Below are 25,612 nucleotides of genomic sequence, written 5' to 3'. Positions count from 1 at the left end.
TGTTTTATACTCCCTTGCAATCCTAAGACGTGCCTTGAAAGTCTATTAGTAGGGCAGTGCAGCAGCCTCTGAAGCCTGGTAATGGAGCGGCAAGGTACTTCCGAGGGAGATATGGAAACAGATGCGACCTTGGATTGTGCAGGGGTACTGAACAAAGTTGTTGGGGAATCATCGTGGGAAGAACTTCGTATCTATTCCCACAAGGCAACCGGCTCAGAGCAGCTTTTATCACATGTAAGGCTCCTTATGAGCTATTGTAGATCTGGCGACAACTCTTCAGGCACACCAAGAAATAGAGCGTTGATATAGTTGCAGTTCTTGGGCTTCGTGGTCGGGATCTCGACGCACCTTCCCCATTTTGGAATGGTGGCTGTAAGCTTCGCACGCCATTTCACACCCCTCCAGACTTTGCACTCGTTCCCTCATCAGCTCCACAGCTACCCTTGTAACGCTCTTGCTCATCACTGCTTTTATTCACCGCGGCTTGGCAAAGAAATACTCCCGAGGACGAGGTGGCGTGTCGTGGGGAAGCGGGGTTCAGGGGAATGAAGAGATGCCGAGGCACGAAATATGGATCCGTATGAGAAACATCTTTCGAGCCACCTTGCTCTCGTCTCTGGTCTCATCACCACCTGCGCTTTCGAGCTATCGACGACTCTGTTTCCCTATGATGCCCTCAAATTCCAGTTCTTCAACGCTCCCGGTAATGTGACCTACCAAACCCATTCACCAGTAAGCAAGAACAGTGCCTAGCTGTCCAGAATCACTTAGAGGGCATCGACTCGCGAATCTACTTACGGGCCTTTTTCTCGCCAAATTACCAAAGATGGCACCTTCTTCTTCTACTGAGGGTTTCTTCCAAGAGCTTCCCTCCCTTCCCCCTCAATTCACCTGTCCGGATTGTCTTCCATCGCAATCTGCGAGCACAGCAATAGCTGTTAAAACGTCAGACGATCGAGTATTCGCTCGGATCCTTGCTCTCTACCTCCCTCCAAGCGCATTCCCAGTCACTCAGCACCTTCACGATTTCTCACGCCGTGTCCTGCAACCCTCAGTCCTCGTACACTCAGTTGATGCTGAGACAAACCACCCAGTTCTTCGACCGTTGACTACATTCGGAGAAGAAAATAAGAACGACCCGCTTTGGACAACCGCGGGGTGGCAAGCGCTGAAGGAGATTGGATATCGCGAGGGAGTCGTTGCTGTAGCGTATGAGAAGGAGAACAAGGGCTGGAACCGGCGAATCCAGGAATTTGCGTTAGGCCATGTCTGGACGCCTGCCGCGACTATGACGGGCTGTCCCATGTCTATGACCGATGGAGCCGCAACGTTGCTTTCACGCCATCTCGACGATCCAGATACGGACCAGCCTGGCCGGGCAGATGTCTTTCGCGAAGCATACCGGAGGCTGATATCTCGAGATCCGAATTTTGCGTGGACCAGCGGGCAGTGGATGACAGAGCGTACTGGTGGAAGTGATGTCAGCGGCACCGAGACTTTTGCGAGAAAGCTTACAAGGGAGGATATGGCACAGAAATCTGCACTTACGCATGACCATGATTCAGTGGGGATGCCCCTAGGACCTTGGCTTATCGACGGTTTCAAATGGTTCAGTAGCGCCACTGACTCTGAGATGGCTGTGCTGCTCGCTCGGACCGCAAAAGGAGGGTTGAGTGCCTTCTATGTGCCTATGCGTCGAAAGATCGGGCGTGCAAACCAATCTGTGGATAGTCCCGGCGAAGAAATGCCCCGAACGGAACTCAACGGCATTCGGATCCAACGACTTAAGAATAAACTCGGCACCAAATCCCTCCCGACCGCCGAACTAGAACTTAATGGTACTCGTGGTTGGCTCATTGGCGAAGAAGGTAAAGGAGTTAAAGAGATATCCGCCATCCTCAACATTACCCGCCTCCACACAGCCGCAGGATCTGTGGCAAACTGGGCTCGAGGACTAGCTGTATGTCGTGCATACACCAAAGTGCGGAAGGTTCGCGGCAGTCTTCTGCAAAACAACCCCCAGCACCTCCGGTGGATGGCAGATGAGACCGTAAAATATTGGGCTGGCGCACATTTCGCTTTCTTTGGTGTGGCTCTCCAAGGCGCTATGGAACAAGATTGGAATCAGATGGTACGGAGTACCAAAGCTGAAAAGCTTATCCCCGAAGACAAGGCGGTCGTTTCGACTCTACTACGGCTATTGACGCCGGTCATGAAAGCCCAAGTGAGTGTATCATCAGTCGACGGCCTACGCGAATGTATGGAATGCATAGGAGGTGTCGGATACTGCGAAAATAATGAAGATGGAGGACTGATGAATATTGCAAAGACCTTCCGCGACAATCTCGTAAATCCGATTTGGGAGGGAACTGTCAGCGTGATGGCCGAAGACATTGTTCGGGTCCTAATCGATAAACGTCTAGGTAATGGGGACGTCCTGAATAACGTCTTTGCTCCTTGGGTCCGGACAGTCCTGGCAACTTGTGAAGCGAAGTCCACTAGCAAGGAAGGCTCGATGATATACGATCGACTTGAATCTCTGCTAACCCTGGTGCGAGGCGCTGGAAAAGACAAGCTCCTATACTACGGCCGTGAGATCTTAAATCATATTGAAGCCATCGTTTGTGCCTGCCTACTCGTTTACGATTCCACTACAGATGAGGACACCGTTGCTGCAGCAGTAGCATCCCGATGGATCCGATGCAGATCTCCCGGAACCCGCGAGAGACGAACCGAGAACGCAGATCTACGAAAGGAGGCTCTCCTCAACAAAGCCATCTTTCTAGGCGCAGACGTGCTAAGAAAGCAAACGATGGAGAAATTGTGAAGCTGGCAAGTGGTATTGATGTAGAATTAGAGAACGAGTACAGAACGGTTCTTTTGGTGCATTTTCCAGCGGGTAGATACAAGTTTCAGGCCCTCAGCTTGAGCTCCAGATCAAGCCTGAGCCCTATCTTCTTCTATTAAACTCTCGGCCCATTCATCCATGGGATACGCTAAGTCGTTCTATCCATTCCCCCGCGCACGTCCTGCCGACGCCACAGCAACTATTGCCCACCATTTCCCACCATTTTCACACCGTTCTCCAGCCTTGTTCCGTATCCTATATTCTAATCGTAATTGACCCGTTTCTTAGGAGATGAGTACCCCAGTGTCCGGGGCCAAGGCCTTCGCTGGTGGTTTAGCCTTTACTCCAAGAGTCGTTCAATGAACAGCGCGGCCGAACAATAGAATGGTCACCTGCAGCAGAGAACATATAAGGATCCAGTGCTAGTGTCTTATACTCTCCTCATTTGCATGGTCCTTTCCGCGCAACGTCAATTATATAACCCCAGCCCACACGCATCAACATGAAGATAAGCACTTATCTCGTTACAGCAATTCCAGGGATCCTAGCTCCCTTCTCCAACCCAATCGGTTGGCTGCGAGCCCATGGCGATCACTGGTAACCAATCTCTTCTCACCTTGTGCCCATTCGCTTAGTTATGTACCGGCAAGCTTAAGGCACCGCAAAATACCCACAGTTCCACTGACGACATCAGTCTCCACAGCAACAGGACCCGCCCAGGCGCATGTGTCCCACGAGCGCAACGATCACCGATCCCTTTTCGTCACCGTACTCGGCTTTCGTAATGTCCACGTGGACCATTGGCACTGCCCTTCATGTGTTGCTGAGGCAGCAACGCTTCCTCCTCCTACCGCAACCGAATCTGACTGTCATGGTCGTGAGCCTTCTGTGAACTGCTTGCGATGCCCATAGCGACCATTGGCATTGCCTTTCGAGCGTTCCAGAGCTGACGATGATGTCCCCGGCTGCGCTCACTACAACAGCTTGGTTAGAAACTATGGGGCCGTCAACTACCATGCCTAACCAATTTATTGGCGAAGCTGGGAGAAAAGGAGTAATGTGGTCGAATTTCTTGGGCGCGGTGAGAATTAGGCTTGCTCTCGTTTCAAAAGATCATCGCTATTGGGCCGTTTACATACTCATCCGCTCATCATAAATTCTTCAACAACTGACCAGACTCAACCCCCCTCTCCCAGACCAACTCCCCTTCAAAGTACGTCCTCACCACTCCAGCGCCGCCAAACTCCCCCTTGCTCAAATTCCGATCCACGACAATAAAATTCGCTTTCTTCCCTACCTCAATACTTCCGACCTCCTTATCCTTCCCAACAGCCTCCGCTCCATTAATCGTCAACATCCGACACAATATTTCGGCACCTTTGTCCTTTGAACCCCCACCTACGGTCTCCACTATACCAGCCAATGCACCAAACAGTGACGGGTCGGGGGCAGCACCCCAGTCCGAGCCAATAGTAAGGTGAGCACCGGCATCAAGCATCTTAGTGAAGTTCCAGTCCATGAGGCCTCCGCTAGATGCAGTTACAGGGTGGGTGAAGAACATAGCTGGAGACATTTCGGCGGTAACATTCAGGGGTTTATAGCGTGGATATTCATCTGCAAGACACATCAGCCACAACAAGAAATTCCTATGAGAGTAGGCAAGTAAAAAGGGGCCAATGTACCATCATGCACCCCGCTATTGTGCGCAATCTCATGTCTTGGACCATTGGGATTCTGCTTCCTCACACTTTCAATCGCATCAAGCGCCATCCGCGTACTCCCCTGACCAGCGCAATGGATCTTCACCGTCATCCCACGCTGGTCATATTTCGCAATTGCATCTGCAACACCCTCAACTACGACTTTCGTCTGATCAGGCTTCCCATGCCCATCCAACCCACAGTGCGTGAAAAGTGGAGGCAAAGGTATACCATCCAAAATTATCTTAACAAACCTTGTATCAACATGTCTACTCTTAAACTCTGTTGCCTTGTCGAGTAACTTGATCAGCGAATCCTGCTTCTCGCCAACCGGATACTCCGGCGCATACATGATGTGCGTGCAAAAATCTATCTTCAAGTCTTCCTCGTAATCTAGCTCACGCAACGCATGCAACATCAGAGAATTCGCTGATGCTTCCTGACAACTCGTAACGCCCACTTGATGTGCAATTCGAATCGCATGTTTGAGAGCACGCTTCACATGCGCGAGTGGCGGATCCGGGAATGCGAGCATGGCCTTGTTCATCGCAGTTTCAGAGAGTTCGCCCGTGAGGCTACCGTCTTGTCGACGGACGAATCGCGAGGCTTGAATATCGGGCTCATTGGCGACGTCGTAGCCTGCTCGTTTCAGAGCCTCCGTGTTGAGGAGGAGACTGTGACCTGCGCCGCCGCGGACGACGACGGGGGTGTCTGGAAACATGTCATCCAGATACTTTCGATCGGCGACCATGTCGGGGAATCCTTCGTTGTTGAACATGTTAGCAAGGATCCAGTCTTCGTATGCGTGCGTGTAGTGGCATGCGCAAGACCCTTCCTTGATCTTTTGCGCGATGTTATCAGAGGTGGAGTCGAATCCGATGTTTGTGTCGCTGGTGAGGGCGAGACCGGAATATAGCACGTGCATGTGGGCGTCGTGGATTCCTGGCATGACGAATTGGTTCTTGAGGTCGACGATTATGAGAGATAAGGATTTTGCGATTGAAAGAATCTCTTTGTTCGTGCCAATGGTCGTGAATATACCATCTGGAGACACAATGAAGGCGTATGCCCACGGGTTATAGGGGTTGATAGTATAGATCTGACCATTGATGTAGGCGATGGAGTTGTTTGGGGTTTTCGAAGAGACCGTTGGTGCCATTTTGAATCACGACACTAGGCAGGAATAAAGAGATTAATGAAAGAGCGGGGAAGGGCTTACGGGTAAGGATATGTATTCGAAGAGTTGTCTAGATATGGGTGCCGGAGGTGAGCGGCGGAGTAATTCCGTTGTCGGAAGAGCCAATCATGGTGAAGGGGGGTGAGACAATTCGCATTCTACATCAGCTCAATGCCTTTGATGGAACGAATACGGGGAGTGCGCCCGTATCCCATGTATGTTCAGCTAGTATATAACGAAACATATGCTTTCAATGAGGACGAAGAACCTAAAGGTCTGGTGATTACTCTAAGTAACACGTTCTCGAAATTCCGCACCAGGGGGGATTTGCACGACGACGCATGCCTACAAACCGTATTCTAACGCTGGAAATAACGAATAGATGCCTGTGTTTAGTTATAACATCTTGCTACACTACACCTTGGCATAGAGTCGGGTTTTCTTCTGCCTTGAGATTATTTGTTGCCCTCTCTGGAAATCCCCTTGCTGCTCTGGCCGATGGAAGAAGCAAGTGAATGCATAGAACATCGAATACCGACAGAAATCCTGCCTAAGTCCGAACTAATTCCCAATAACGTAGCCATAGAGGAAGACGACCCTAGCAACCCAGATAGTAGCACCCCAGTACAAGAGAAATGCAATGATATGAGCTAGAAAATGTTGAGTTGCCTTCACAAGGTACATTCCACTGATTACATGTAGTGATAATTCGACAAGAGCGGACATCCCGGAGACGTGTATATGGATTCCTTTTTTAGGGCAGAACGAGAGCAGTAGCCAAGCAGGAGATTCGCGGGCGGCACTTCCAAAGCATTATTAAAATTCCGAGTAAAATATCAATAGTATATCCAAGGCTTCGGTTTATAAGACCACCATTCAGGGTGTTTGCCGGTGCGTGGAAAACTACGAAGGCTACGACAATCCGCATAGGTGAGGCGGAGCTTCTACTAAGCCCACAGGTCATTCGGCGTACAATCGTACGTCAGCCAAGGATTAGGGGTGTGGTCCTAACAATGTTGATACCAGCAAATTTCATAGTAGAGCGAGAGCATTCGAAGTCGGGGACTAGAACATGCCCCACTGGATGGTCTAAAATCAAGGCAACAAGTCTGCATAGCGGACCGAGATTTGATCTTGCATCTCCAGCCAAATTTTCAAGCATGTTGCATTGTCGCCGCAGGGGTTTAAACTCTCCGTTGTGGACATTTCGATCTACAAATTTTGACCAACAAATTTCTGCGCGGTCTTCACTAGCATGGATCACTAATAGCAATCTACTGGTCTAATGGTATACGCTTAGCTCCAGTATGTCCGTGATGCATCAAACAAGGAAGGTTCTGCTGTGTCCGATATCACATTGAAACGCTTGAGTAGATTCGGCGGAAGTTGAGCCATGTAACCAGAGTCAACTGGAGTTCCTATAGTACTCGGCCGTGCTTTTGTAATAAATTTCCAAGAATTGAAACGCGGCAGAGATCTAATTGGCGATGCTGCACCCCAGGTTGATGGTTGCTTGCGAGAAACCTTCCTGCTAGGCAGACTCATCCTCAAAAGCCCTTGGGTGAAGGATAGCGGTTTGTACGATAATAAGAACTCCTTGGGGAGGAATTCGCTCCATTAATAAACACGTGCGAGAAGCTCTGGAATTGGTGAGGACGCTCATGTTGACCGAGAAACTGGGATCGCCCTTGGGGTCTTCTAAGGTTGTTGGTTTGCTACCTCCTAGTCACGGCGGAAGACCCTATCATGGAATGCACCTCGATGAGATGGGGAAGTACACTTTGACTAAGACTCTCCAGCGCTGTTGTGATGGAAATATTTGTGAGATTGGGGAAGGAATCGCTGAGCGGCTGGCCAATTGAATTTCGCATATTTAACCTTGTCAGACCTAGTGAACTTCCAGGCTCTGAAATTTCATACATCTGTCTTTCCGACCACTCTCATCATCAATGTTCTTCCAACTGTGATATACTATTCTGGCATCGTCATGGATTGTTGTTTCTCGCCCTAGCTGCTGCTGAGCTCGCGCATAGTCTACCCCGCAGACCTGCAATATCAGGTTGAATTCACCACGATTAAACGACGGCTACGCCCCACTCAGGCACGGCTGATTCCCAGATGCCTGTTGTAGCACGAGTAGACTTGGCTTCACCATAATTCACGAAATGAGTTCAAGCCACGTCCTTCACAATATCTGGCAGCTAGACGCAGTCATAGAAGACTCGAGAACACTATCGGGTTTGTGGTCTCACAAAGTTTGCCCTGGCCATATACACTTCACCCTACGACCGTCCATGACAATGAGCCTGCGCCTCATTACTCGTGGTGTCCAATGTCTTCTAAACTCCTCAGCGCCGTGTTTTTCTCTCTTGTCCCCACCCCCTCCCGAAATCGATTACGTAGAGTTACCACGTGTCTCACCTACCAGCAAGGATCCGTTAAAATAGCAAAGCCATAGAGAGCCAATGCAGTGTTGATTAAAAGGATTCACAGGCATACGCCCGAAGCTACGGCAATAGCCTGAAGACCGGAACAGCTGAGAATCTGGGGTAAGATCCCTGAATCCAAGTAGATCACGACATCAATTGCAGATACAATACTGGGGCCCATTATTTAATGGCTAGTCTAGAATATCGCACGCATAGGATCAGATCGAGTTTCGTGCCTTAACGCACTCATTTTTCAGGATGACTTATCACCACAGACAGTCCGACTTGACGTTCTTGCATATTCTGAGCGTGGCCTTATCGATTGTACAATTAACCTATGCAAGTTTTCATTCTGCAAATGTGATTAGGGCAGTGGAGCAGGTTAAAGAAGAATACGACTATGTCATTGCTGGAGGAGGAACCGCAGGTCTTACGGTTGGCGATCGCCTTTCTGCAGATGGAAAATGTAGGCACCAGTTGTAAAAATGGAACACGATCGTCCTAATAGATTGACTAGACTCTGTGCTTGTTATTGAATATGGTATCTTCGGTTTGTTCTCGTCTTTCCTCGGGGGGATGACTTAGGTTTGACTGTGCTCTAGACAACTCTACTGCTATCCTCACAGGTGGCGTGCTTGCGGGCATGGATCCCTCGCGCGAATTTGTCATTCCATCGATCCCACAAGCTGGCCTAAATAACCGCTCAATCCCCGTCGTAGTGGGAAAGCTTGTTGGAGGTTCATCAGGAATCAATGGACTGCAATTTTTTCGCGGCACCAAAGAGGAGTACGATCTGTGGGCCCAGGTCGGAGGCAATGGCTCTACATGGGACTGGAACGGCATGCTTCCATACTTTAAGAGGGGCATTCATTTTGTTCCACCTCTGGAATACCTTGCAAAAGACTTCAACATCTCGTGGGATATGAACGCATGGGGTCAGGACAACGACACAAGGGTCTTTGCGGGCTACCCAAACTATCTCCAACCAGAGCTCAGTAAGCTCCTCTCCCTCGTTTATAGAAGCGGGCTAATGGTCGTTCTTCAGAGCTTTTCTATGAAGGTATGGTTAAAATGCCTGGCATTGAGATTCCGAAAGATGGCAATGCGGGGACGGACGGTCTCTACTTCTACCCTACCACGATGGATCCTGCCTCCTATTCTCGCTCCTATTCTCGAACTGGCCACTGGGACGGGATTAACCGATCGAACTACGAGCTTCTGATTAGCTCCAAAGTGACCAGAATAGTCTTCGACGGCAATCGTGCGAAAGGTCTCTCCTTCGTTCCCATCAATGGGAATTCATCTCAAATCACTACGGTCAGGGCACGAAAGGAAGTCATCATCGCAGCAGGCGCAATTCACACACCGCAGATCTTACAGTTATCTGGTATTGGGCCTACATCCGTCCTCCTCGCTGCAAATATTTCGCAAATGGTTGATCTTCCAGGGGTTGGAACCAACTTCCAAGACCACGGTTATATTCGAGGCCCACAGTTCGTATGGGGAGCCCAGCCTCCTGTCCCAGTTGTTAACACTTCTGGAGATCCAAAAACGGGTCTCACAGCGAATCTGGGAGCTATTATTGGACTCCCGGTGATTACCCCAGAGAAAGTTGAGTCTCTCGCGCAGGCATTCGAAAACCAAGATCCAGCCCAATACCTCCCAAAGGATGCACATCCTCACATAGTAGCTGGCTATAAAGCACAGAAGGATGCATTTGCGAAAATATTCAGAAGTAAAAACACCGCATGGATGTGGCTCATCCTTGGGGGAACTCCAAGCTTCGGGCCTGCACATCAGCATCCAATGTCACGTGGCACCGTGTATATTGATCCCAAGGACCCGAGCGGGGAACCAATTGTGGATTACCGCGCGTTCTCAAATCCTATAGATGTTGCCACTATGATTGAGATGATTAGGTTTACAAGAAAATACATGGCTTCCGAAACATTTGCCGCATACAAGCCGAAAGAAGGTCAGCCCGGTGCAAGTGTGGAGAGCGACGCTCAACTTGAGAATTGGATTAGAAGACAGTATATTCCAAGCGTGTACCACCCTGTTGGAACAGCTGCAAAAATGCCCCGAGAGCTTGGTGGAGTGGTGGATGAAGAGCTTTTAGTATATGGGGTCCAGGGGCTTAGCGTGGTAGACGCAAGTATCATGCCGATCATCCCGGGATGTCCGACAACGATGACAACGTATGCAATTGCGGAAAAAGTAAGTTTTCAAACCCCATTTAACGGGGTCAAGGCTAATCATCAGCAGGCAGCAGAATATATCAAGAAGCGAACACAGGGCTAGGTTGAATCGGGGAAAATAGTTTGTCATGGCGTCTTGTACTTCATTTAAAATCCAAGAGTATGTTTGATCTATAAGATACAACTGGATATTGAAGTGTTCGACGGAAGGCCACTCCTGTAGCATTCAGTTTTCAAGAGGTTAGTATCCGTACCCTCCATCCAAGCAAGAAACGTCAGGGAATATCAGTCAAGTTGAGAAAATCGATAACGACAGGGTCGTCACTGAATAGAAGGACCAGAGTGACGATTAGATTTATGCCAAAGGAGAAGATTATCGAAGTAAATAAGAGCTAGGATGAGTCGAATCATCCGAAGACAAGCCCTAGTCTTCCCCAATCTGGTCTGGCCATCCCGTCTCACGCTCTCGACTCGCTCCTTGAGTTTCTTCGGGAGCCAGAATCTGTTCATGTCCAACAGTGTCGTGAACGTAAAACTGGTAAGCCCACCATCTGTGTCCATGGTGTACGAGTTCACCAAGTCGTGGGTGGCATCTTCGGCTTCAAACATTGACGCCGTCCCGAAGTCGCCACAGGTAGGAGAATTCTTCTCGAGCGTAGGTATCGACCCCAAGAATCTCATTATCCTGATAAAGCAATCCTGGAATCCTTCTGCCCTCGTGGAGTGGGCGACACTGGCCTCTGCCCACAAGATTGACTCAATAAACCTCATCTCATCAGGCTTATCAGTCTCTGCGCAGTTATTAAAATCGTTCTGACTAAAAGAGTATGCCCACATTTGAGATTTACTACAAGAGCAGTTAAAAGAACGCATTTCAAACATGCAAAGATCGTAATAACGGGCTGGGTACGAGCTACCGATACTATTGTGGATCTAGGCGTGTTCGCACTCAACTTTTCGACTGGTGGTAGCGGAGGCGGATATAAATTGAATTCTTCGGGTTCATATACAGCAGAATCTGTACCGGTTTCATCTCTGGTGTTGACGGGGCGACTTGGCCTAAAGCATGTCCAAATGTCCCACGTGTGAACGTGGTTTGGCAAGTACTGGCATGGTGGGTCAAGTTCGTTCTCTTCGGCCTTTACCAGACCTTCGTGATCAAGTACCTAGTCATTGTTCACATTATCGTACACTTCGAGCCTCTCTATACCGTCTCTGTTGTCCCATTTCCGGCATTCCTAGCGCTACTCCTCAATTAAATTTTCCACGTAACCTTAGAGTCATCCGCAAACATCTTGTTCTTTCCAGCCATAGCTGCATCTATCCCACGTCCTGATGTATATCTCGAAATGATAACTCATATCCTTCTATGCTATACCCGGAATCTGGGTCTTTATATATTGGGCAGCCCTTATCGGGATGAAAGGTGGCCTAGTCTCGGAGGCAAACGAAGCAACATTGCCAGTAGCAGTTGGAACAAGTCGCGTGTTTTTTGCACGCTTCTGCCTGTTCAACCTAAGCCCTGTAGTGAGGATACCGCTCGATGCGATCCGAGCGTATGTACACAGGGACACAGGGTGGTTTTACCCGGCCGTCTTAATTCCCGGAGTATTTTTGATCTGGAGTCTAGCGATGCTTGCATCCGACATACGCCTTCCTTCTGCAGTCATTGCGGGGTGCAATGATATACATGTGGTCATGTGAAGCCGGAGCAAAAGGTCAAACTTTTGCTAGTGGGAATTGTACTGCTTATAGGTCATATTCGAAGAGTGATGGGTGGATGTATTATGCGCATCCGACATTCATACAGTACGCACGAAGGGTTACTGGCAGTACTACTCGCGAAGGTGGGCCTTCTACATTGTAATGAAATCCTGGTTCTGAAGGTGTTTGAACATGGGACGAGGTAGGGCCTTTCCTGGACAGCAGGTTGCTAGGAACTCTGACATGTTCTTGACGGAGGGGTTGAAGACTTGGATAGCGCATCCTATGCTCGTGAATTGCTCCCTGGAAGCGATATCTCTGTCTGCGATGGGAAATTGTCCTCACAGACGTAGCATTCTGCTCCTTCTTCCAATCTTGAGAGGAGCATGAATTCCGAGAAAGGGTTGGTCGTCGTCTTTGTGGTTTTTAGGTGGTAGTTTTTGGTTCGTCCGTGGTCGAACAAAGAAAAAGAAAACTCAAATGGACGGGATTGTGGTGTTGCAATTATATGAGGTTGGGATTGTGTCAGTGGTAAATCTAGACTTTGTTACACCAGTCCACCCACCTGTCAACCATGGATGGCCTACCAGCCATGGTCCGGTCAATCATCCACTGCATTTTATCATCCAACTTTGGGTTATGATAGAGAAGTTTTGGACAAGAAATTGCATCCTTTCGGCGCTCTCCTAGCTTCTAAAAAGAGGTTTAACGGCTAGACTCCACCCCAGTTATATTCCACGCTAAGTGGTAACACGCCGCGGCACGATCGCGGAGGAAAATTCTTTATTTTTAGTACCTACTGTAGCCTTGCAGGTGTATGAGTTATGAAAGGAGCGATGCGTTGTGGACTAAGGGTCCTAGGAGCCACGTGATTTTGTGAAGCTATTCGGAGCACCTAGGCTATGAAGAACCGAGTTGATTGCTAAAAGATTGTACCTAAGGTCTATATATGTAATGGATTGAGCTAGGCAGCATGGCGCTAAGGTGGGCGGCATATGTCTATCGTAGGCTGCAGTAGCCCCTAAATACGGGCAGGCGGTGGAGATCGGGGAACTCCGCAACTGCAAACATTTATGTAATGAAGTGAGCTAGGCAGCGTAGTGCTAGGGTGTTATATGTCTATAGTAGGCAGCAGTAACTCCTGTATCTGGGCAAGTGGTGGAGCTCAGAGAGCTCCGCAACTGCAAACATATTTATCGAGTATTGTGGGACGCCAAGCCCAAAGTTGATTGGGCAGCCTATCGTGGAGCTCCGGCTCCCACCTACTATATAGCTTGTTCACTTGTATCCTTATTTCCTATTAACTCAGACGGCTTGGTTGCTCTATCTTGCAAGTCTAACTATACAAAACAATTCCTGCAACCCTGGCCTGGGTGGAAGAAAATGTCACATGGTACGGCATATGTTGGATTAGAGCACTTACTTAGGACTAGGCTCCCGAGGTCACCATGTCCTAAATTATTATTTACGTTAGGCAGCATTTGGTGGCTGATAAGATCAAATGGTATTGGCCCAATAAAGCGTGAAAGCCCCATCCCTGTTGGTACGATGATGTAGCTGAGGTACTGCGCCTCGTTTCCTGTTGATATATAGTAAGGCTATTTCCACTAAACATAATCGCAACCGACATCAACTTTTTGCACGTCTTTATATTCGCCTAGCTATTGCTTACCACTACTTAGGGTTTCGATAAATATGAATCGTTCGAAGGCAGGGACAATGCCACCCAATGTACCACTTCCTTCACCACAAGATATTTGTCTCCAGGTGGGTAACAAAACTCTCTACAGGCAAGCGGTTGTGCCCGCACCGTCTTCCGAAAGGTTTCCAACTATCGCTACTGTTGCCCCAACGCCCCAGGATCCATATGGAGAGAATATCCTTGTGATCATACCAACCGCAAACCAATTCAAGAAGAAGGCTGTGCAGTCTAGGATTGAGGCACAAATCGGACAAGACAAAAGCTCCAGGATAATTATTCATCAGCAAAGTGTCGACAGCGGCGTGGGCAATCAACCATACGACGAGAAGGGTTTGGAAGGTGCTTATAACCGCATCCGCAATACTCTCGCCTGGCTCAATCATAATCAAGGCATTCTGGAGGAAAAGAAAATCGGCACCGTGCTAGTCGGTGTGATCGAAAACTACATCCAAAGGTCGACGGATGGGCTGTCGGCAGTTGACTATGGTGTTGTCGTGATTTACAACGCGACGACAGGGAAAGTGGCAGGAGCTATTTCCCGGGGTGTTACGGTGCCTCAAACATTTCTTGAGGAGGCTGAGGGGCAGGGATTTAACGACGCTGGGGGGAAAAGTGGGAAAGTTACGGTTGGGGAGATCCTGGAACAGAATTTTGGTATCGATGCGGCAAACTGGCATGAAGTGGTCTGTGGCACATCACGTTACGCGCTTCTTGAAGAAGCGCTGAGCACTCTGCATATGTTCTTGTAGGATGCTCTCCACCGATTGATGGCAAGGAAATCGCTGTTCCGCACTAATGGCTTTCATATTTCCACGACCTCTACAAGCAATAACTACGGAATCTTCATATACGAATTTCATTCAGAATAGCCTATCAAGATCTCGTTGTCACTTTCGAACAAGCAAGATGCCCTGCACTGCGTCGCCTTTCCTTGCGACTTAGGGCCTACAAAACTCTACTAATCTAGTGTCCGCTCAAATGCGTACGCCCTCAGTCACCATTTTCTTATCTTTCAGCCGTTTTCGTCTGAAGAGCTCAACCCAAAAGTCGTGTCTGGTGTATTGCCAAATGATCCATACGATCATTGTCGCGGCCGTTAGCACTGCTGAAACCAACCAAAAAATCCATATCCTGGTCGATATAATCCATTTCCCTTGTTGACTGCCATCAGAAGGGGAGAAGTCAAAAAGGCTCATGCTGAAAATCGCCTTTATTAAGTCTTAGCAAATGCTAATATTGAAAATGGGCTATCACTTGCGGATGTGAACGTTGCTGGCAGGAATACCATGGTTAGAACGGTTACAGTCGTCATCGCTTTGCTATGGCCTTTAAGCACTTTACTGTCTCGCTGCGTAATCATGTTGTATACCTACTTAGAGTCAGCTCACTAAAGCTGAAGAGTGAATGCGGTGCTGAAAGCGCGATAGGAATACTAATGTGACCTCTGTTTGCATGTAATCTGCTTGTAATAGATGCCTAGCGCGTTAATTACTTAGTGTTAAATAAAAAATATTACGAAGGGCTACAGCGTGTTATAAAGTAATTATTATATCTTATTTAACAGCTTAAAGCGTAAGCTGTACTCTAGCTTCTTTTAAAGGTCCTAATTAGTGTTGTTGTTAAGGCACTGTAATGTTGGAATAGTTTTAGTAGGGTCTTAGCAAAGTAGCTAGCACACCTGGGTGCATGGACAATCGGAAGACGAGGGTCTTGGTGCGCTGGAGCGCCTGCATACCTCGGGCTGGCTCTAGGCAATTTGATTCGATGGAACCAACTTCCCAGAGAAGACTTGAAAGCTGTGCAATAGAGAGCTATCTTTGCCAATAGCATCTTAGATAACAACGCTGGCTGAATACGAGGATGACTGATTCAAAAAGAATAAATAAATAGCGCAACAGCAGGACTATTTGCAACTACCCACTGGGCGCGCCGTAGATATGAATGCCAAAGGGTGGTACCAGCTCACCCTCTGAGAATAGACGGTGGCTGCAGGCGGCCGCAAGCGGTCGCAGAATCACTTAGTCCCGCATATTCAGCCTTCTGGAGCCGAGGCGACGTCTGACCTTCGCTGAGGGAAGGACAAACAGTATTCCTCATCGAGCTGAGTGATAAGGCTCAACATAGGGGTCTAGTGCATCTCCGGGTGGTCTCCCACGAGTGTTGGAGGTTGGGTTAGTAATCAATCCACCGAGTCACTTCAGCAAGGACCACGTCTCTGGCAGTATACAGGCATGGGAAGGTGTTCCTCCATGGCTAACTCATCACCTTTTCGGCCTCAGACTGTTCCGCTAGATCAATAAATGGAATGTGTAGCGCTGCGTCCGGCTCTAAGCTTCGTGGCACCCATGACACCTTTGCTTGACCTCTCACTAGTCCAACGGCAGCGTTGGCGGAGAAGACATCAACGTTTCCTTTCTCATTGCCTTCACCCACCTGGTAAAATTCCCTCGAGCAGAGAATATCGTTATAATAAGTAGAGCAGCTGTAAGACCCGAGGCCTCCCACCCACTCTCTTCTCACGCATTCCTCATTCATACTCTCACCATCCCATTCCCACCACCCCCTACTTTTGGCCAAAAATCCAACACGATATCCCCTCCCAGCACTTCAAAGCACAGCCTCTCTCTCTCGGGCACATCCAGCCCCAAACAATACGCCCCAGAATAAAGGACCGTATTCCCATTCCCATCCACTCTCGCCAGATCGCCCCACCTCATTTCCAACTCCACTTCTCTCTGCTGCCCAGGCGCAATACCCCTCAATCTCTTATAACTCGCCAACTCCTTGATAGGATGCGGCGCCGGCCCCTGGGTTGTTGAGATGAAAGCTAGAGCTACAAAATCAGAGGTGTGGGAGCCAGTGTTAGTTACGATGACGGGGATGGGTGGAAAGGGGCAGAGATCGAGGTGGGGAAGCATGCATTCCGCAAGGAGTAAATTCGACTGGAACACTGGCGGGTTTCTCTTTCTACCACTCACACCAGCATACGGCGCTCCGAAGCGAACCGTGAAGTTTGTATAATGCAAACCAAAGCCAAAAGGCTGCACAGCCCCATCAAACCACTTATACGTCCGACCCGGATTCTTTGCACTTGGTTTAAGATCCATATCCGTCATTGGCACTCGAGTCGTATAGTTCCCAGGGTATTGGGTGATGGGCAGACGACCAGCAGGTGCTTTAGCGCCTGTGATGATGTCGAAGACGGCAGGGCCGCCGTACATACCGGGATACCCCGTCCAGAGGATCGCGGAGATGATATTGTTGTTTAGGAGTGGGGTGTTGTCGACTTGAGTCCCTAGTTGAATTACTACAATCGGTTTACCCAGGGCACTAAGGCTACGCAGGAGGGAAAGTTGGGATTCGGGCCATGTAATAGTTGTGCGGTCGAGGTCCTCGCTTTCGATAGAGACATCGATGCCACCGAAGTAGAAAATCACGTCAGAAGCTTTTGCTGCATTCAAAGCAGTCGTGAAATTCCCGGTGTCCTTGACAGGTCCATCGGCGTAATTCACCTTCAGACCAAGCTGCTGGGCTGCGTAGAGGGGAGTACGGTAGAATGGAGGTCGGCCGTTATAATTTCCCAACATCCTCGTTTTCGTATCATTTGCCCACATCCCGATAACAGCTATCGACTGATTCTTGCCGAATCTCATGGGGAGAATGCCGTCATTCTTCAACATGACGATCCCGTCTACGGCCGACTGGCGAGCGAGAGAATCCGCCTTCTTGGTATTCACACTGCTCCATCCAAGGGAGCGATACGGGTCAAGTTGAGCAGGATCAAAATAACCCGCCCGAACTAAGCCTTCGTACTGCCTCTCCAATGCTTTATCAACAACAGCCTTCCTGGCTAGAGATTGGTTGTAAGCCCCAACGACATCCGTAGACCAACCTCCAGCTTCGCAAACATTATCTGTACCTGCGGTCAAAGCAGCCCCAGCCGCTTGAGCCGCATTTTTGAGCCAATGGTGATCAGCGTAAATATTGTGAACCGCATTGCAGTCGCTGACAATATAGTTGTTGTCTTTCGTCCAACCCCAATGCTCTCGAAGGACAGTTTGCATAAGGTACGAATTAGCACAAGCTGGGGTCCCATTCACAGAGTTATACGAGCACATAATGGATCCAACATTTGAATCCCTGGCGCATTGTCTAAACGGGGGGAGGTAGTACTCCACGAGATCCTGCATGGAGACAATCGCATCGAATGCATATCGAACAACCCCATTCCATCGTTCGAGGTCATAGGCTGCATAGTGCTTGCATGTCGCTATAACTTGGCGAGTATCTTCCGTACCTTCGAGACCTTTGATAAGGTGCTTCACATAATTTGCGATTCGTAGAGGGTCCTCGCCGGGCGTTTCAAGCCCTCTGCCCCATCGGGGATCCTTGAAAGGATTGATATTCGGAGTCCAGAAATCAAGGCCTGCCTTGCCAGCGTTTGCGAATGCACGAGCTTCCGAGCCGATGATACCTGCTGCAGCTTCAACAAGGGCATCGTCAAATGCTGCAGAGAGTGTGATCGGGTTAGGGAACGATGTCGCGGAAGAAAATTCGCCATTTGTAGAAAAGTGGACACCTGGAGAAAAGGCAACGCCGTGTAGTGCCTCGCTCCACCAGTCATATTTCGGCAACCCCAGTCGCTCTGCCCCAAGGCTGTGACTATGAAAAGCTTAGTAAATTTCTAGAGACTAATTAAGATCGCCTACTCAACAAGGTTCACCAGCTTCTCATCCATAGTCATGGCTGCAACTAGGGCTGCAGCCCGTTGTGGAGGTGACGCATTTATGTTGCACACGGTGTTGTTCTTCAGGGGACCATTTGCACAATCCGGGTACCTGTCGCAAAACACAGTTCGAGCCAGGATAAGAGAAGTCCCTGCCGTGATTATTCGCCTGAAAGCCACCATCATTCCTCTAAGTGCACATTGAGGTTAACGGAAATAACTGGGGTCTTTGGATGGGCGCACCTACCGGTGATGCTGGAGCCTCACCTTCGTGCAATCGATCAAGAAAGACAAACGGACTCTTGTCGAAGGGGACCGATAGTGTATTTGAGTCAAGATTGTTTTTCACCGCGATACCAGGTGGACCGATTCTCTCAATTAAGGCATGCGGAGAATACCTTATGATCGAATCTGGAATTAAGTGCGGAGCTGTTATTCTCTCCCCACATCTTAGGAGAGGACCCACTCGACAGTTTGTAGATTGCGCATTGACGATTTAGGGATTGGTTGTCGCCGCAGCTTTGGGATTCAAAAAAAAATATCCTGTGCAGAAAGGGTATAGCCGCGGATAATTTAATATGTGTTTATTTACCCACATCATGTCCTTTCGTGATTCAAGACGCAATGTACCTGTAGATCGAGACAGCGATTGTCCGATGCAGGGCTATGCCACATTTTCCAGTTTCAGAGAGAGATATTGCAACGCGTAGGAGAGTTCTCGTATAACTCCCGGATCTTGAAAACAGAACAAGACGAGTAAGAAATCCCGATCTGCGGTCTTTGATAAAACCCCGCAGGATGCACATGCCTGTCAGGCGCCTCTCCCGCTACAACGTACCGTCCCAGGTACTTTTAGTATCTACAAGTGGGCCACCTTTTAGCTTGGAGGCTCTCCAGGGTTGAAGTGCTGGTTACAGCTCCAGTGGTTCTTGGCTTTCATCAGTCCACAAGTGACTAGGTTCTTCTTCGTCTTGCCTAGAGAGCGTAACCCTAAAACCAGTGAGTTCCACAGTCTCTACAGCAGTTCCCTTCCCACTCCAAAAGACGATCTCGTTGACGGGTAGATTTCCGTAATTTGCTGCATCAACATCAGTTACACAAAAGTCCTCCCAGATCGGTTGATCCCCGTCGGTCCGCTCTTCAGCGAGAATTAGGCGCCACTTTTCTCCTTTCTGTGCATTTTCGTTGCGGTAGAGGAGCGTCGGCACGAGGACCCCATACCACGGCCGGTCAGGCGGGGCAAACATTCGAGCGAGGCCTCCTGGGCCAGAAATGTCGGATCCATTCGAGATCAATTGGGCTAATACTAGCCCTCGGTGGTCGGCAATAAGGGTCATGGAACTATTCAGATGCGCCATAGATGAAACATATTTCCCAGCGTAACGTTCTTGGAGTTGTTGTATGGCAATTTTTTCAGCCGCACGCACAACTTCAACCGTCACGAGTTCCCGGATTGTCTTCAGCAAAGCGCTGTTGCCAGCTACGAGGATGGTGAAGCCGAGATCATACTCCGGGAGATACATGATAATAGAAAAGTAGCCCGGAAGTCCGCCGCCCTTCGTGATGAATCTAACCGTTCTACTCGAGTTAATCAGGATGCGGTTAGTCTGGAAAATCTCCCAAGGCATGCCGTAGAATGACTGAAGCCCCGTGGCAGGAGACGCAGGATGCGCCCAGCTCGCTGCGGACGTAATGTCGCTGTAATGGGTCAAAATGTACCGTAGATACTTTGACAAATCTGTAGAGGAGCTGTAAATCCCTCCAGTGGGGTTTTGTATCCCTTCGTCTACGCCCCAGTACTGTGGATCCATGGGTATTACTCCAGCGTTGTCAGGGGGCTTCGAGAGAGTGCTCTTGGTCATGTGCAGAGGTTTAAAGATCGCATCGTTGATATACGATTCGTAGGATTGGTTAGTGACGTTCTCAATAGCGAGGCCAAGAAGCTCGAAAGCAACGTTGGAGTAAGTTGAGCGTTGGTTGGGGGCGAAGAGCGGGGTTTTCGACTTGACGCTCCGGAGGAGATCTGGAGGTATCGGTCAGTGAGAGAAGGCCCATAGACTCCCTCGGCGCGGGCATACTGGCTTTGTCGCACGGGACGTCATAACCATGGCTGTACTCATCACATTTAAGCAAACCGTGGCGAGAGACGGGTGGCAGGCCGTACTCCCAGGGTTTAGGAAGAGAATTGATGAGGTCTGATTGTGCGACTAGTACGAAAATTAGCTACGTTACCTTGTAAAGTGTGGCACATGGGGCCGCTTGAAGTCTTACATTCGCGTGGAATGCCACTGAGCTGGCTAGCGAGCGTGCGAAGCGTAATGTCCTTCCAAGGGATGCTCCCCGCCTCCTTTCCCCTCAATTCCTCAATGTACGTGTCAATTGAGTCGTCCAGACTCAGATTTCCCGCCGCATGCTGGTATAGGAGGGCCAAGACCGTGAAGGACTTGGTGACGCTCGCGATTCGGTACAAGGCATCGCCGTTGACGGTGGGAATATCGGGCCGAGATGCGTTCCGTTCGACGGCAGTGTGGTGTTGAGACCAGAGCGACTGCTTGGAGGATGTGACTTCGACAGAAAAGGAGGTGGACGCGAACTCTGGGGCGGCTACTACCACTTCCAATGCGGCGTGGATGGAGGCGAATGTCCGCTTCAACAGCGCGTCATCGGGGGCATAGCTAGGCGGAGGATAGGCCTGATTTGGCTCATAGCATGCTGCATTGACAAGGGCTACCCCCAAGAGGTTTAGGAAATACCAGTTCATCATCACTCAAACGTGATGTGAGTGGCATTGTGAGAAGTGAGGAAGCTTGATGTTAAGTAAGTCTCGCGGGGAAGATACGCACCTTCTCCCGCGCCGGCTGAACTTCGGGCGGGCTATTGTCCACCCCTCCAACGCGTCATCATCAGAACGCCTGCTCGCATCCCCAACCACAATTGTCCATCTCTACACGTCTGCCTAATGATACTATCTCGCTCATACGAACGAGAAATGCCAGGAGGTGAAATCTAGTCCCCTCCAACCGCATCCCCACCGGATCAACTACATCGCGACATCAGACGCGTCCCCACATGCATCGAATCTTTTCATTGTTGCCTGGAATCAACAATATTTTCCCCCCCTTCATTACGATATTCTCGCAAGCCTGTCCCTAATTATCTGAAACTCCACTGGCTTGGTACAGTCGCGTTCTTCCTTCTCCTGTCCACCACTGCAGTTCTAAATCAGCCGTTTTGTTACTCTTTTCGCGTCTCACTCCATTTTCATTTTCTAGAACCGTCCCATGTGTTTCCTCGTTTATTATACCATCCTCTTGAAAAAGCCTTTCAGATGATCTACGAGGAGCTGTCCACGTGACTCCCTTTCGTCTCCCAATTCCAAGGTTTCCCGAACCCACTTTCGCATTCGGGTCTTCTAATACCGATTAAAGCCGTGCAGAGACCTTCAAATCACTTTCCGAGAGTTAGTATAGACAATGCTACTCATCGGATATATTTGATAAATAGCCGAGTAAATGAGCGGCCCCGCTTGGTGGAGGCGAACATCAGCCGGCATGGAATGATCCGCTACTGGGATTGTCCCCGTGGGGCAATACGAACAAGACCTCATTTTGGCGAGCATGAAGAATGGGAAAGCAATTGAAAGACGTCGTGTGAAAAGGGAGGAGGTTGGCCGAACGAAGTCGCTCATCCCAATTGGATCGCAGAGTGTTCAATAGCTTAGCTCTTTTTCTTCAGTGAGACCTCACACCCTTTCTAGTGGAGGCCGCAGGCTTCATATGCTTCCTGTAAAGCTCCCCTATAGATCGTCGTAACGGGCTAAAGGGATCGCGGCAACAAGAGCCTTGGCTACAATCCCTTCTCCCCATGCGGAGTGCACAACGCTACCAAACAAGAAGCACTCAAATGAAAGGCAGAACACGGCTTCATATATGGTTGATTGAGACTACCCGGTTGACGACGACGACGGGTTACACAAGGCTTACAGCGCCGCATCTTTCCCCCGGATGAGTGGCATGTGGCAATGGACGGGAATCTATCTCTTTATATAGCAATGGAGCGCGCTGCCACAGTCCCCGGTAGCTCTGTCGCACGAGCGTCGAATTCTTCAACATGCGTACCAAAGTCTTTGCGCTTTTCAGCGTGTCGGCCACTGTTCTCGGTGCGCCGACGCCCGAGAGCATGTACGAGAACATTTTAGACCTTCTCCCCCGCGGTCCCTCTGCCAACATCACATGTCCACCAATACCAAACCCCATGCCCAAGGCTGCGGACTTGCCTGCCGTCAAGACCATGCCCGACCCATTCCTCTACCTCGACGGTAAGACGCGCGTCCAAAGCAAAGAAGAATGGTTTCAATGCAGGCAGCCCGAGATCATGAAGCTACTCCAGGAATACCAGTACGGCTATTATCCCGACCACTCCCAGGAAACCATCACTGCAACACGGTCAGGGACAAAACTTGACGTCAGTATCGCCGTAGGAGGAAAGACTTCGAAGATCTCGGCAACGCTGAACTTACCCTCGGGAAGCGGGCCTTTCCCTGTAGTGATTGCCATTGGAGGCATCGACAACAAGGCGTACCTGAATGCCGGAATTGCGGTGGTGACTTTTGACTATGGGAGCGTGGCGGCAGATAGCAACAGCAAAACGGGAAGCTTCTGGACTTTATACAGTGGCAAGGACATCGGTATGGCCTCCAGCTGGCAATTTTGTCCGCTCTAGCTCACATATGAATCCCAGGTGTCTTGACTGCATGGGCATGGGGCTTCCACCGCGTCCTAGACGGGATTGAGTCCAAGGTTCCCGAAATCGACGCTACGAAGGTCGGTGTTACAGGCTGCTCTCGACTAGGCAAAGCCGCACTCGCTGCCGGTCTCTTTGACAAACGCATCACCATCACAATGCCAGCGTGCTCTGGGGTTCAAGGGGCCGGTCCATACAGATACAGTCTGAGCGGACAAGGAGAAACACTCGAGAATTCGGTACGTACTCCCTCTGCCCTCACTAGAATAATGCACTAGGGGCATTCGTATTCCATCTAACTCTTCCCAGAAATCAGGCGCAGGATGGTGGACATCCTCAGGAATATCCCAATTCGTCGGCAAGTCAACCCAACTCCCATACGACTCTCACACCATCGTTGCCGCCATTGCCCCTCGCGCCGTCGTCCTCGAACAAGGCCAAACGGACCAATTTACCGACTCAAAAGGCACTGCCACTGTCACCTTCCCCGCCGCAAAAGTCGTGTACAATTTTGTCGGTGCGGGTGACCAGCTGGGGATGGCGATTGCACCGGGTGGGCATTGCGATATGGGCGGGTACGCGAATATGTTGCCGTTTGTAGCGAAGGTGTTGAAGGGTACGCCGACGACGAGGGATTTTAATGATTTGAAACCTTGGACTGCAATGCCAGAGGCGTATCCTTGGGCCAGTAATGCGCCGAGGGGGACATGAGGTATGTCATAGTCTACTCTAGCTCTGCTCTGTGGATGGAATTGTTCTAAATATGCATATATTCCAAACTCTCTCTCATCTTTCTGTAAATCCGCTTTTCTCGCGATCTTGTCGGTTGAAGACAATTCATTTATACGCTCACACACTTTTACTAAAACCCACTCAACCATAGTCCACTAAGGCCTCACCACCTGAAAGAAACAAATCCCAATAATCTAGAGTTATATTTCAACAAACCCACACGCGATGTTCCTTATTACAATAAATCTTCCTTCCTAACCAAAGAATAAGTTTAGGAATCCATCCCTCCCTGCACACACTTCACAATCTTAAATCCACCAACACTCATTTCACCATTCAGAATCCACAACTACTCGCTCTTCAAGTTCCAACCAGAAATCCCGAACTCATCCACCATGTTTCCCACTCTCGAACATAAAGGGACGTTTTCTCTCTACGTCCGAATCCCGGCAATGACACCCAACACAGAGCTCGATCATTTCAACTCTCTCCCAGCCCTCCATCAACCGCGGACTTCGAAACAGAAATCGCCGGTCTCAAGCCTCAGACCTCGCAGCTCTCTACCGTGATCACAGAATGCCAGCGCCAGTCGCCATTAACCTAGCAAACCCGAAGCCACGCGCACAAGTGTCTCATGTTCTCGCTCATGCTACCAGTAATTATTCTCCTATACTACCTAGCGTTTTAGCTTCTGTATACAGTGGATCCTACAAAGGATGGTAGAATGATTCAGTTATCGCTGGCTCTGATACTTCTGCCGGTAAGTTAGAGCCCCTTTTTGTTTTCTAGGCTAGATTGGGCTAACTAGGCTAGAAATGAAATATAATGTTTGGCTTGACATGTAAAGATTATCCTTTGCCATTATGTCCCTTCTGTTTATAAGCATGTAGATCTAGGTTCTAGGGCATGGTTACTAGTGCAGGAATATGTGCCGAGAGGCTAATAAATATTGGGGGATGTGAATGAGACGTGAATGTATAGGTAGATACTCTGTGCTCACTATTCCCAATCCTCGCTTAGTACACTGGCCGGTGATTTCGGATTTCCTTTCCATAGTAATCTACACCTAGCGTCCGATTTATACTACATCCTTTATTCTCACACCCGAGGAACCTCACTACAGTATTCTGCTAAGGATGCCTTACCAGCGGTTCACTATTTCAACAAACTCAAGACTGTTTGTATTCTGCTAGCTTAGGGTGAGTTTTTAAGCAAGACGTTTTAGATATAATGAAAGAAAGCTTAATTAAGGGATACGCAGTCAAGCACAGTTTCGTCCTTCCAACAATAGTTACGATACAAATGCCCAGCAACGTAAGGCGGGAACTGTCACGGTTATGTTACAGCTATCCAACCCCTGAGTACCCTAAGGGCTTGGCACGGGGTATATAGGCTCCTCGGCCTCTGTACCTCTGCCTCCGACCCTAAGGTTTACTCTCGTTACCCCCCTATCCTGCATTCCCTCTCTGTGACCTGTGTTTCCTGCTCGATACCTCTCACAGGAACTGCCAAAGTGCAGAGGCTTACATCCACAGGAAAGGATGTATCATAGCAAACTGTTTGCAGTAGTCACGCACGGCTCTGTTAAAGATTCTGACCGCTTAAGTGAACTTAGTAGTCCAAGACCTTTAACGTGTTCCACTACTAAGCAGC

The 25,612-nt window shown here is 49.3% G+C and overlaps 8 protein-coding genes across 8 annotated transcripts; 5 read left to right on the top strand and 3 right to left on the bottom strand.

Moving 5' to 3' along the window:
* Positions 1–440: 440 nt before the first annotated feature.
* Positions 441–2,974, top strand: BDR25DRAFT_345508 (uncharacterized protein). The gene has a single exon (XM_033694061.1). It carries the CDS (start codon positions 827–829, stop codon positions 2,825–2,827), a length of 2,001 nt encoding a protein of 666 aa, XP_033543059.1. The 5' UTR covers positions 441–826; the 3' UTR covers positions 2,828–2,974.
* Positions 2,975–3,998: 1,024 nt separating this feature from the next.
* Positions 3,999–5,707, bottom strand: BDR25DRAFT_377287 (amidohydrolase 3; the record flags this gene model as incomplete). Its single annotated transcript, XM_033697491.1, has 2 exons — positions 3,999–4,462; positions 4,531–5,707. 2 exons carry the CDS (start codon positions 5,705–5,707, stop codon positions 3,999–4,001), a joined length of 1,641 nt encoding a protein of 546 aa, XP_033543058.1.
* A 2,705-nt stretch (positions 5,708–8,412) lies between these two features.
* BDR25DRAFT_237653 (alcohol oxidase) lies at positions 8,413–10,455 on the top strand (the record flags this gene model as incomplete). Its single annotated transcript, XM_033685598.1, has 4 exons — positions 8,413–8,620; positions 8,672–8,704; positions 8,781–9,149; positions 9,200–10,455. 4 exons carry the CDS (start codon positions 8,413–8,415, stop codon positions 10,453–10,455), a joined length of 1,866 nt encoding a protein of 621 aa, XP_033543057.1.
* A 25-nt stretch (positions 10,456–10,480) lies between these two features.
* Positions 10,481–12,772, top strand: BDR25DRAFT_359581 (uncharacterized protein; the record flags this gene model as incomplete). The annotated part of the gene is made up of 14 exons (XM_033696111.1): positions 10,481–10,512; positions 10,550–10,733; positions 10,770–10,807; positions 10,836–11,139; positions 11,241–11,428; positions 11,457–11,620; positions 11,661–11,832; positions 11,873–12,047; positions 12,108–12,121; positions 12,163–12,258; positions 12,290–12,347; positions 12,410–12,486; positions 12,522–12,548; positions 12,586–12,772. The coding sequence occupies 14 exons, from the start codon at positions 10,481–10,483 to the stop codon at positions 12,770–12,772; spliced, it is 1,716 nt and encodes a 571-aa protein (XP_033543056.1).
* A 101-nt stretch (positions 12,773–12,873) lies between these two features.
* On the top strand, positions 12,874–14,627 carry BDR25DRAFT_395763 (uncharacterized protein; the record flags this gene model as incomplete). The annotated part of the gene is made up of 8 exons (XM_033698395.1): positions 12,874–12,899; positions 12,939–12,970; positions 13,075–13,139; positions 13,221–13,498; positions 13,553–13,599; positions 13,650–13,699; positions 13,767–14,503; positions 14,534–14,627. The coding sequence occupies 8 exons, from the start codon at positions 12,874–12,876 to the stop codon at positions 14,625–14,627; spliced, it is 1,329 nt and encodes a 442-aa protein (XP_033543055.1).
* A 1,544-nt stretch (positions 14,628–16,171) lies between these two features.
* Positions 16,172–19,189, bottom strand: BDR25DRAFT_377278 (glycosyl hydrolase family 3 N terminal domain-containing protein). Its single transcript, XM_033697490.1, has 4 exons — positions 18,883–19,189; positions 18,468–18,565; positions 16,764–18,420; positions 16,172–16,721 (listed from the first exon to the last, which is right to left on the bottom strand). Exons 1-4 carry the CDS (start codon positions 18,931–18,933, stop codon positions 16,290–16,292), a joined length of 2,238 nt encoding a protein of 745 aa, XP_033543054.1. The 5' UTR covers positions 18,934–19,189; the 3' UTR covers positions 16,172–16,289.
* BDR25DRAFT_293600 (beta-lactamase/transpeptidase-like protein) lies at positions 19,114–21,251 on the bottom strand (the record flags this gene model as incomplete). Its single annotated transcript, XM_033688732.1, has 3 exons — positions 19,114–20,507; positions 20,563–20,691; positions 20,756–21,251. 3 exons carry the CDS (start codon positions 21,246–21,248, stop codon positions 19,396–19,398), a joined length of 1,734 nt encoding a protein of 577 aa, XP_033543053.1. The 3' UTR covers positions 19,114–19,395.
* A 1,412-nt stretch (positions 21,252–22,663) lies between these two features.
* Positions 22,664–23,938, top strand: BDR25DRAFT_293598 (4-O-methyl-glucuronoyl methylesterase; the record flags this gene model as incomplete). The annotated part of the gene is made up of 3 exons (XM_033688731.1): positions 22,664–23,171; positions 23,225–23,466; positions 23,537–23,938. 3 exons carry the CDS (start codon positions 22,664–22,666, stop codon positions 23,936–23,938), a joined length of 1,152 nt encoding a protein of 383 aa, XP_033543052.1.
* Between the last annotated feature and the right edge of the window lie 1,674 nt (positions 23,939–25,612).

Source organism: Lindgomyces ingoldianus (assembly GCF_010093535.1).
Source record: "Lindgomyces ingoldianus strain ATCC 200398 unplaced genomic scaffold BDR25scaffold_34, whole genome shotgun sequence".
NCBI classification, from domain to species: domain Eukaryota; kingdom Fungi; phylum Ascomycota; class Dothideomycetes; order Pleosporales; family Lindgomycetaceae; genus Lindgomyces; species Lindgomyces ingoldianus.
Note: the sequence above shows the minus strand (reverse complement) of the source record. Positions and strands in the feature narration are given on the sequence as shown.

Excerpts from the sequence above, each read along its gene's own strand:
- BDR25DRAFT_345508 (XM_033694061.1), top strand. The coding sequence starts at position 827 with ATGGCACCTTCTTCTTCTACTGAGGGTTTCTTCCAAGAGCTTCCCTCC.
- BDR25DRAFT_377278 (XM_033697490.1), bottom strand. The coding sequence starts at position 18,933 with ATGTGGGGAGAGAATAACAGCTCCGCACTTAATTCCAGATTCGATCAT. Across the intron at positions 18,566-18,882 it reads ATTCCAGATTCGATCATAAG|AACAACACCGTGTGCAACAT; the intron begins GTATTCTCCGCA and ends GGTCCCCTGAAG. Across the intron at positions 16,722-16,763 it reads TGCATTATACAAACTTCACG|AGAAACCCGCCAGTGTTCCA; the intron begins GTTCGCTTCGGA and ends AGTGGTAGAAAG.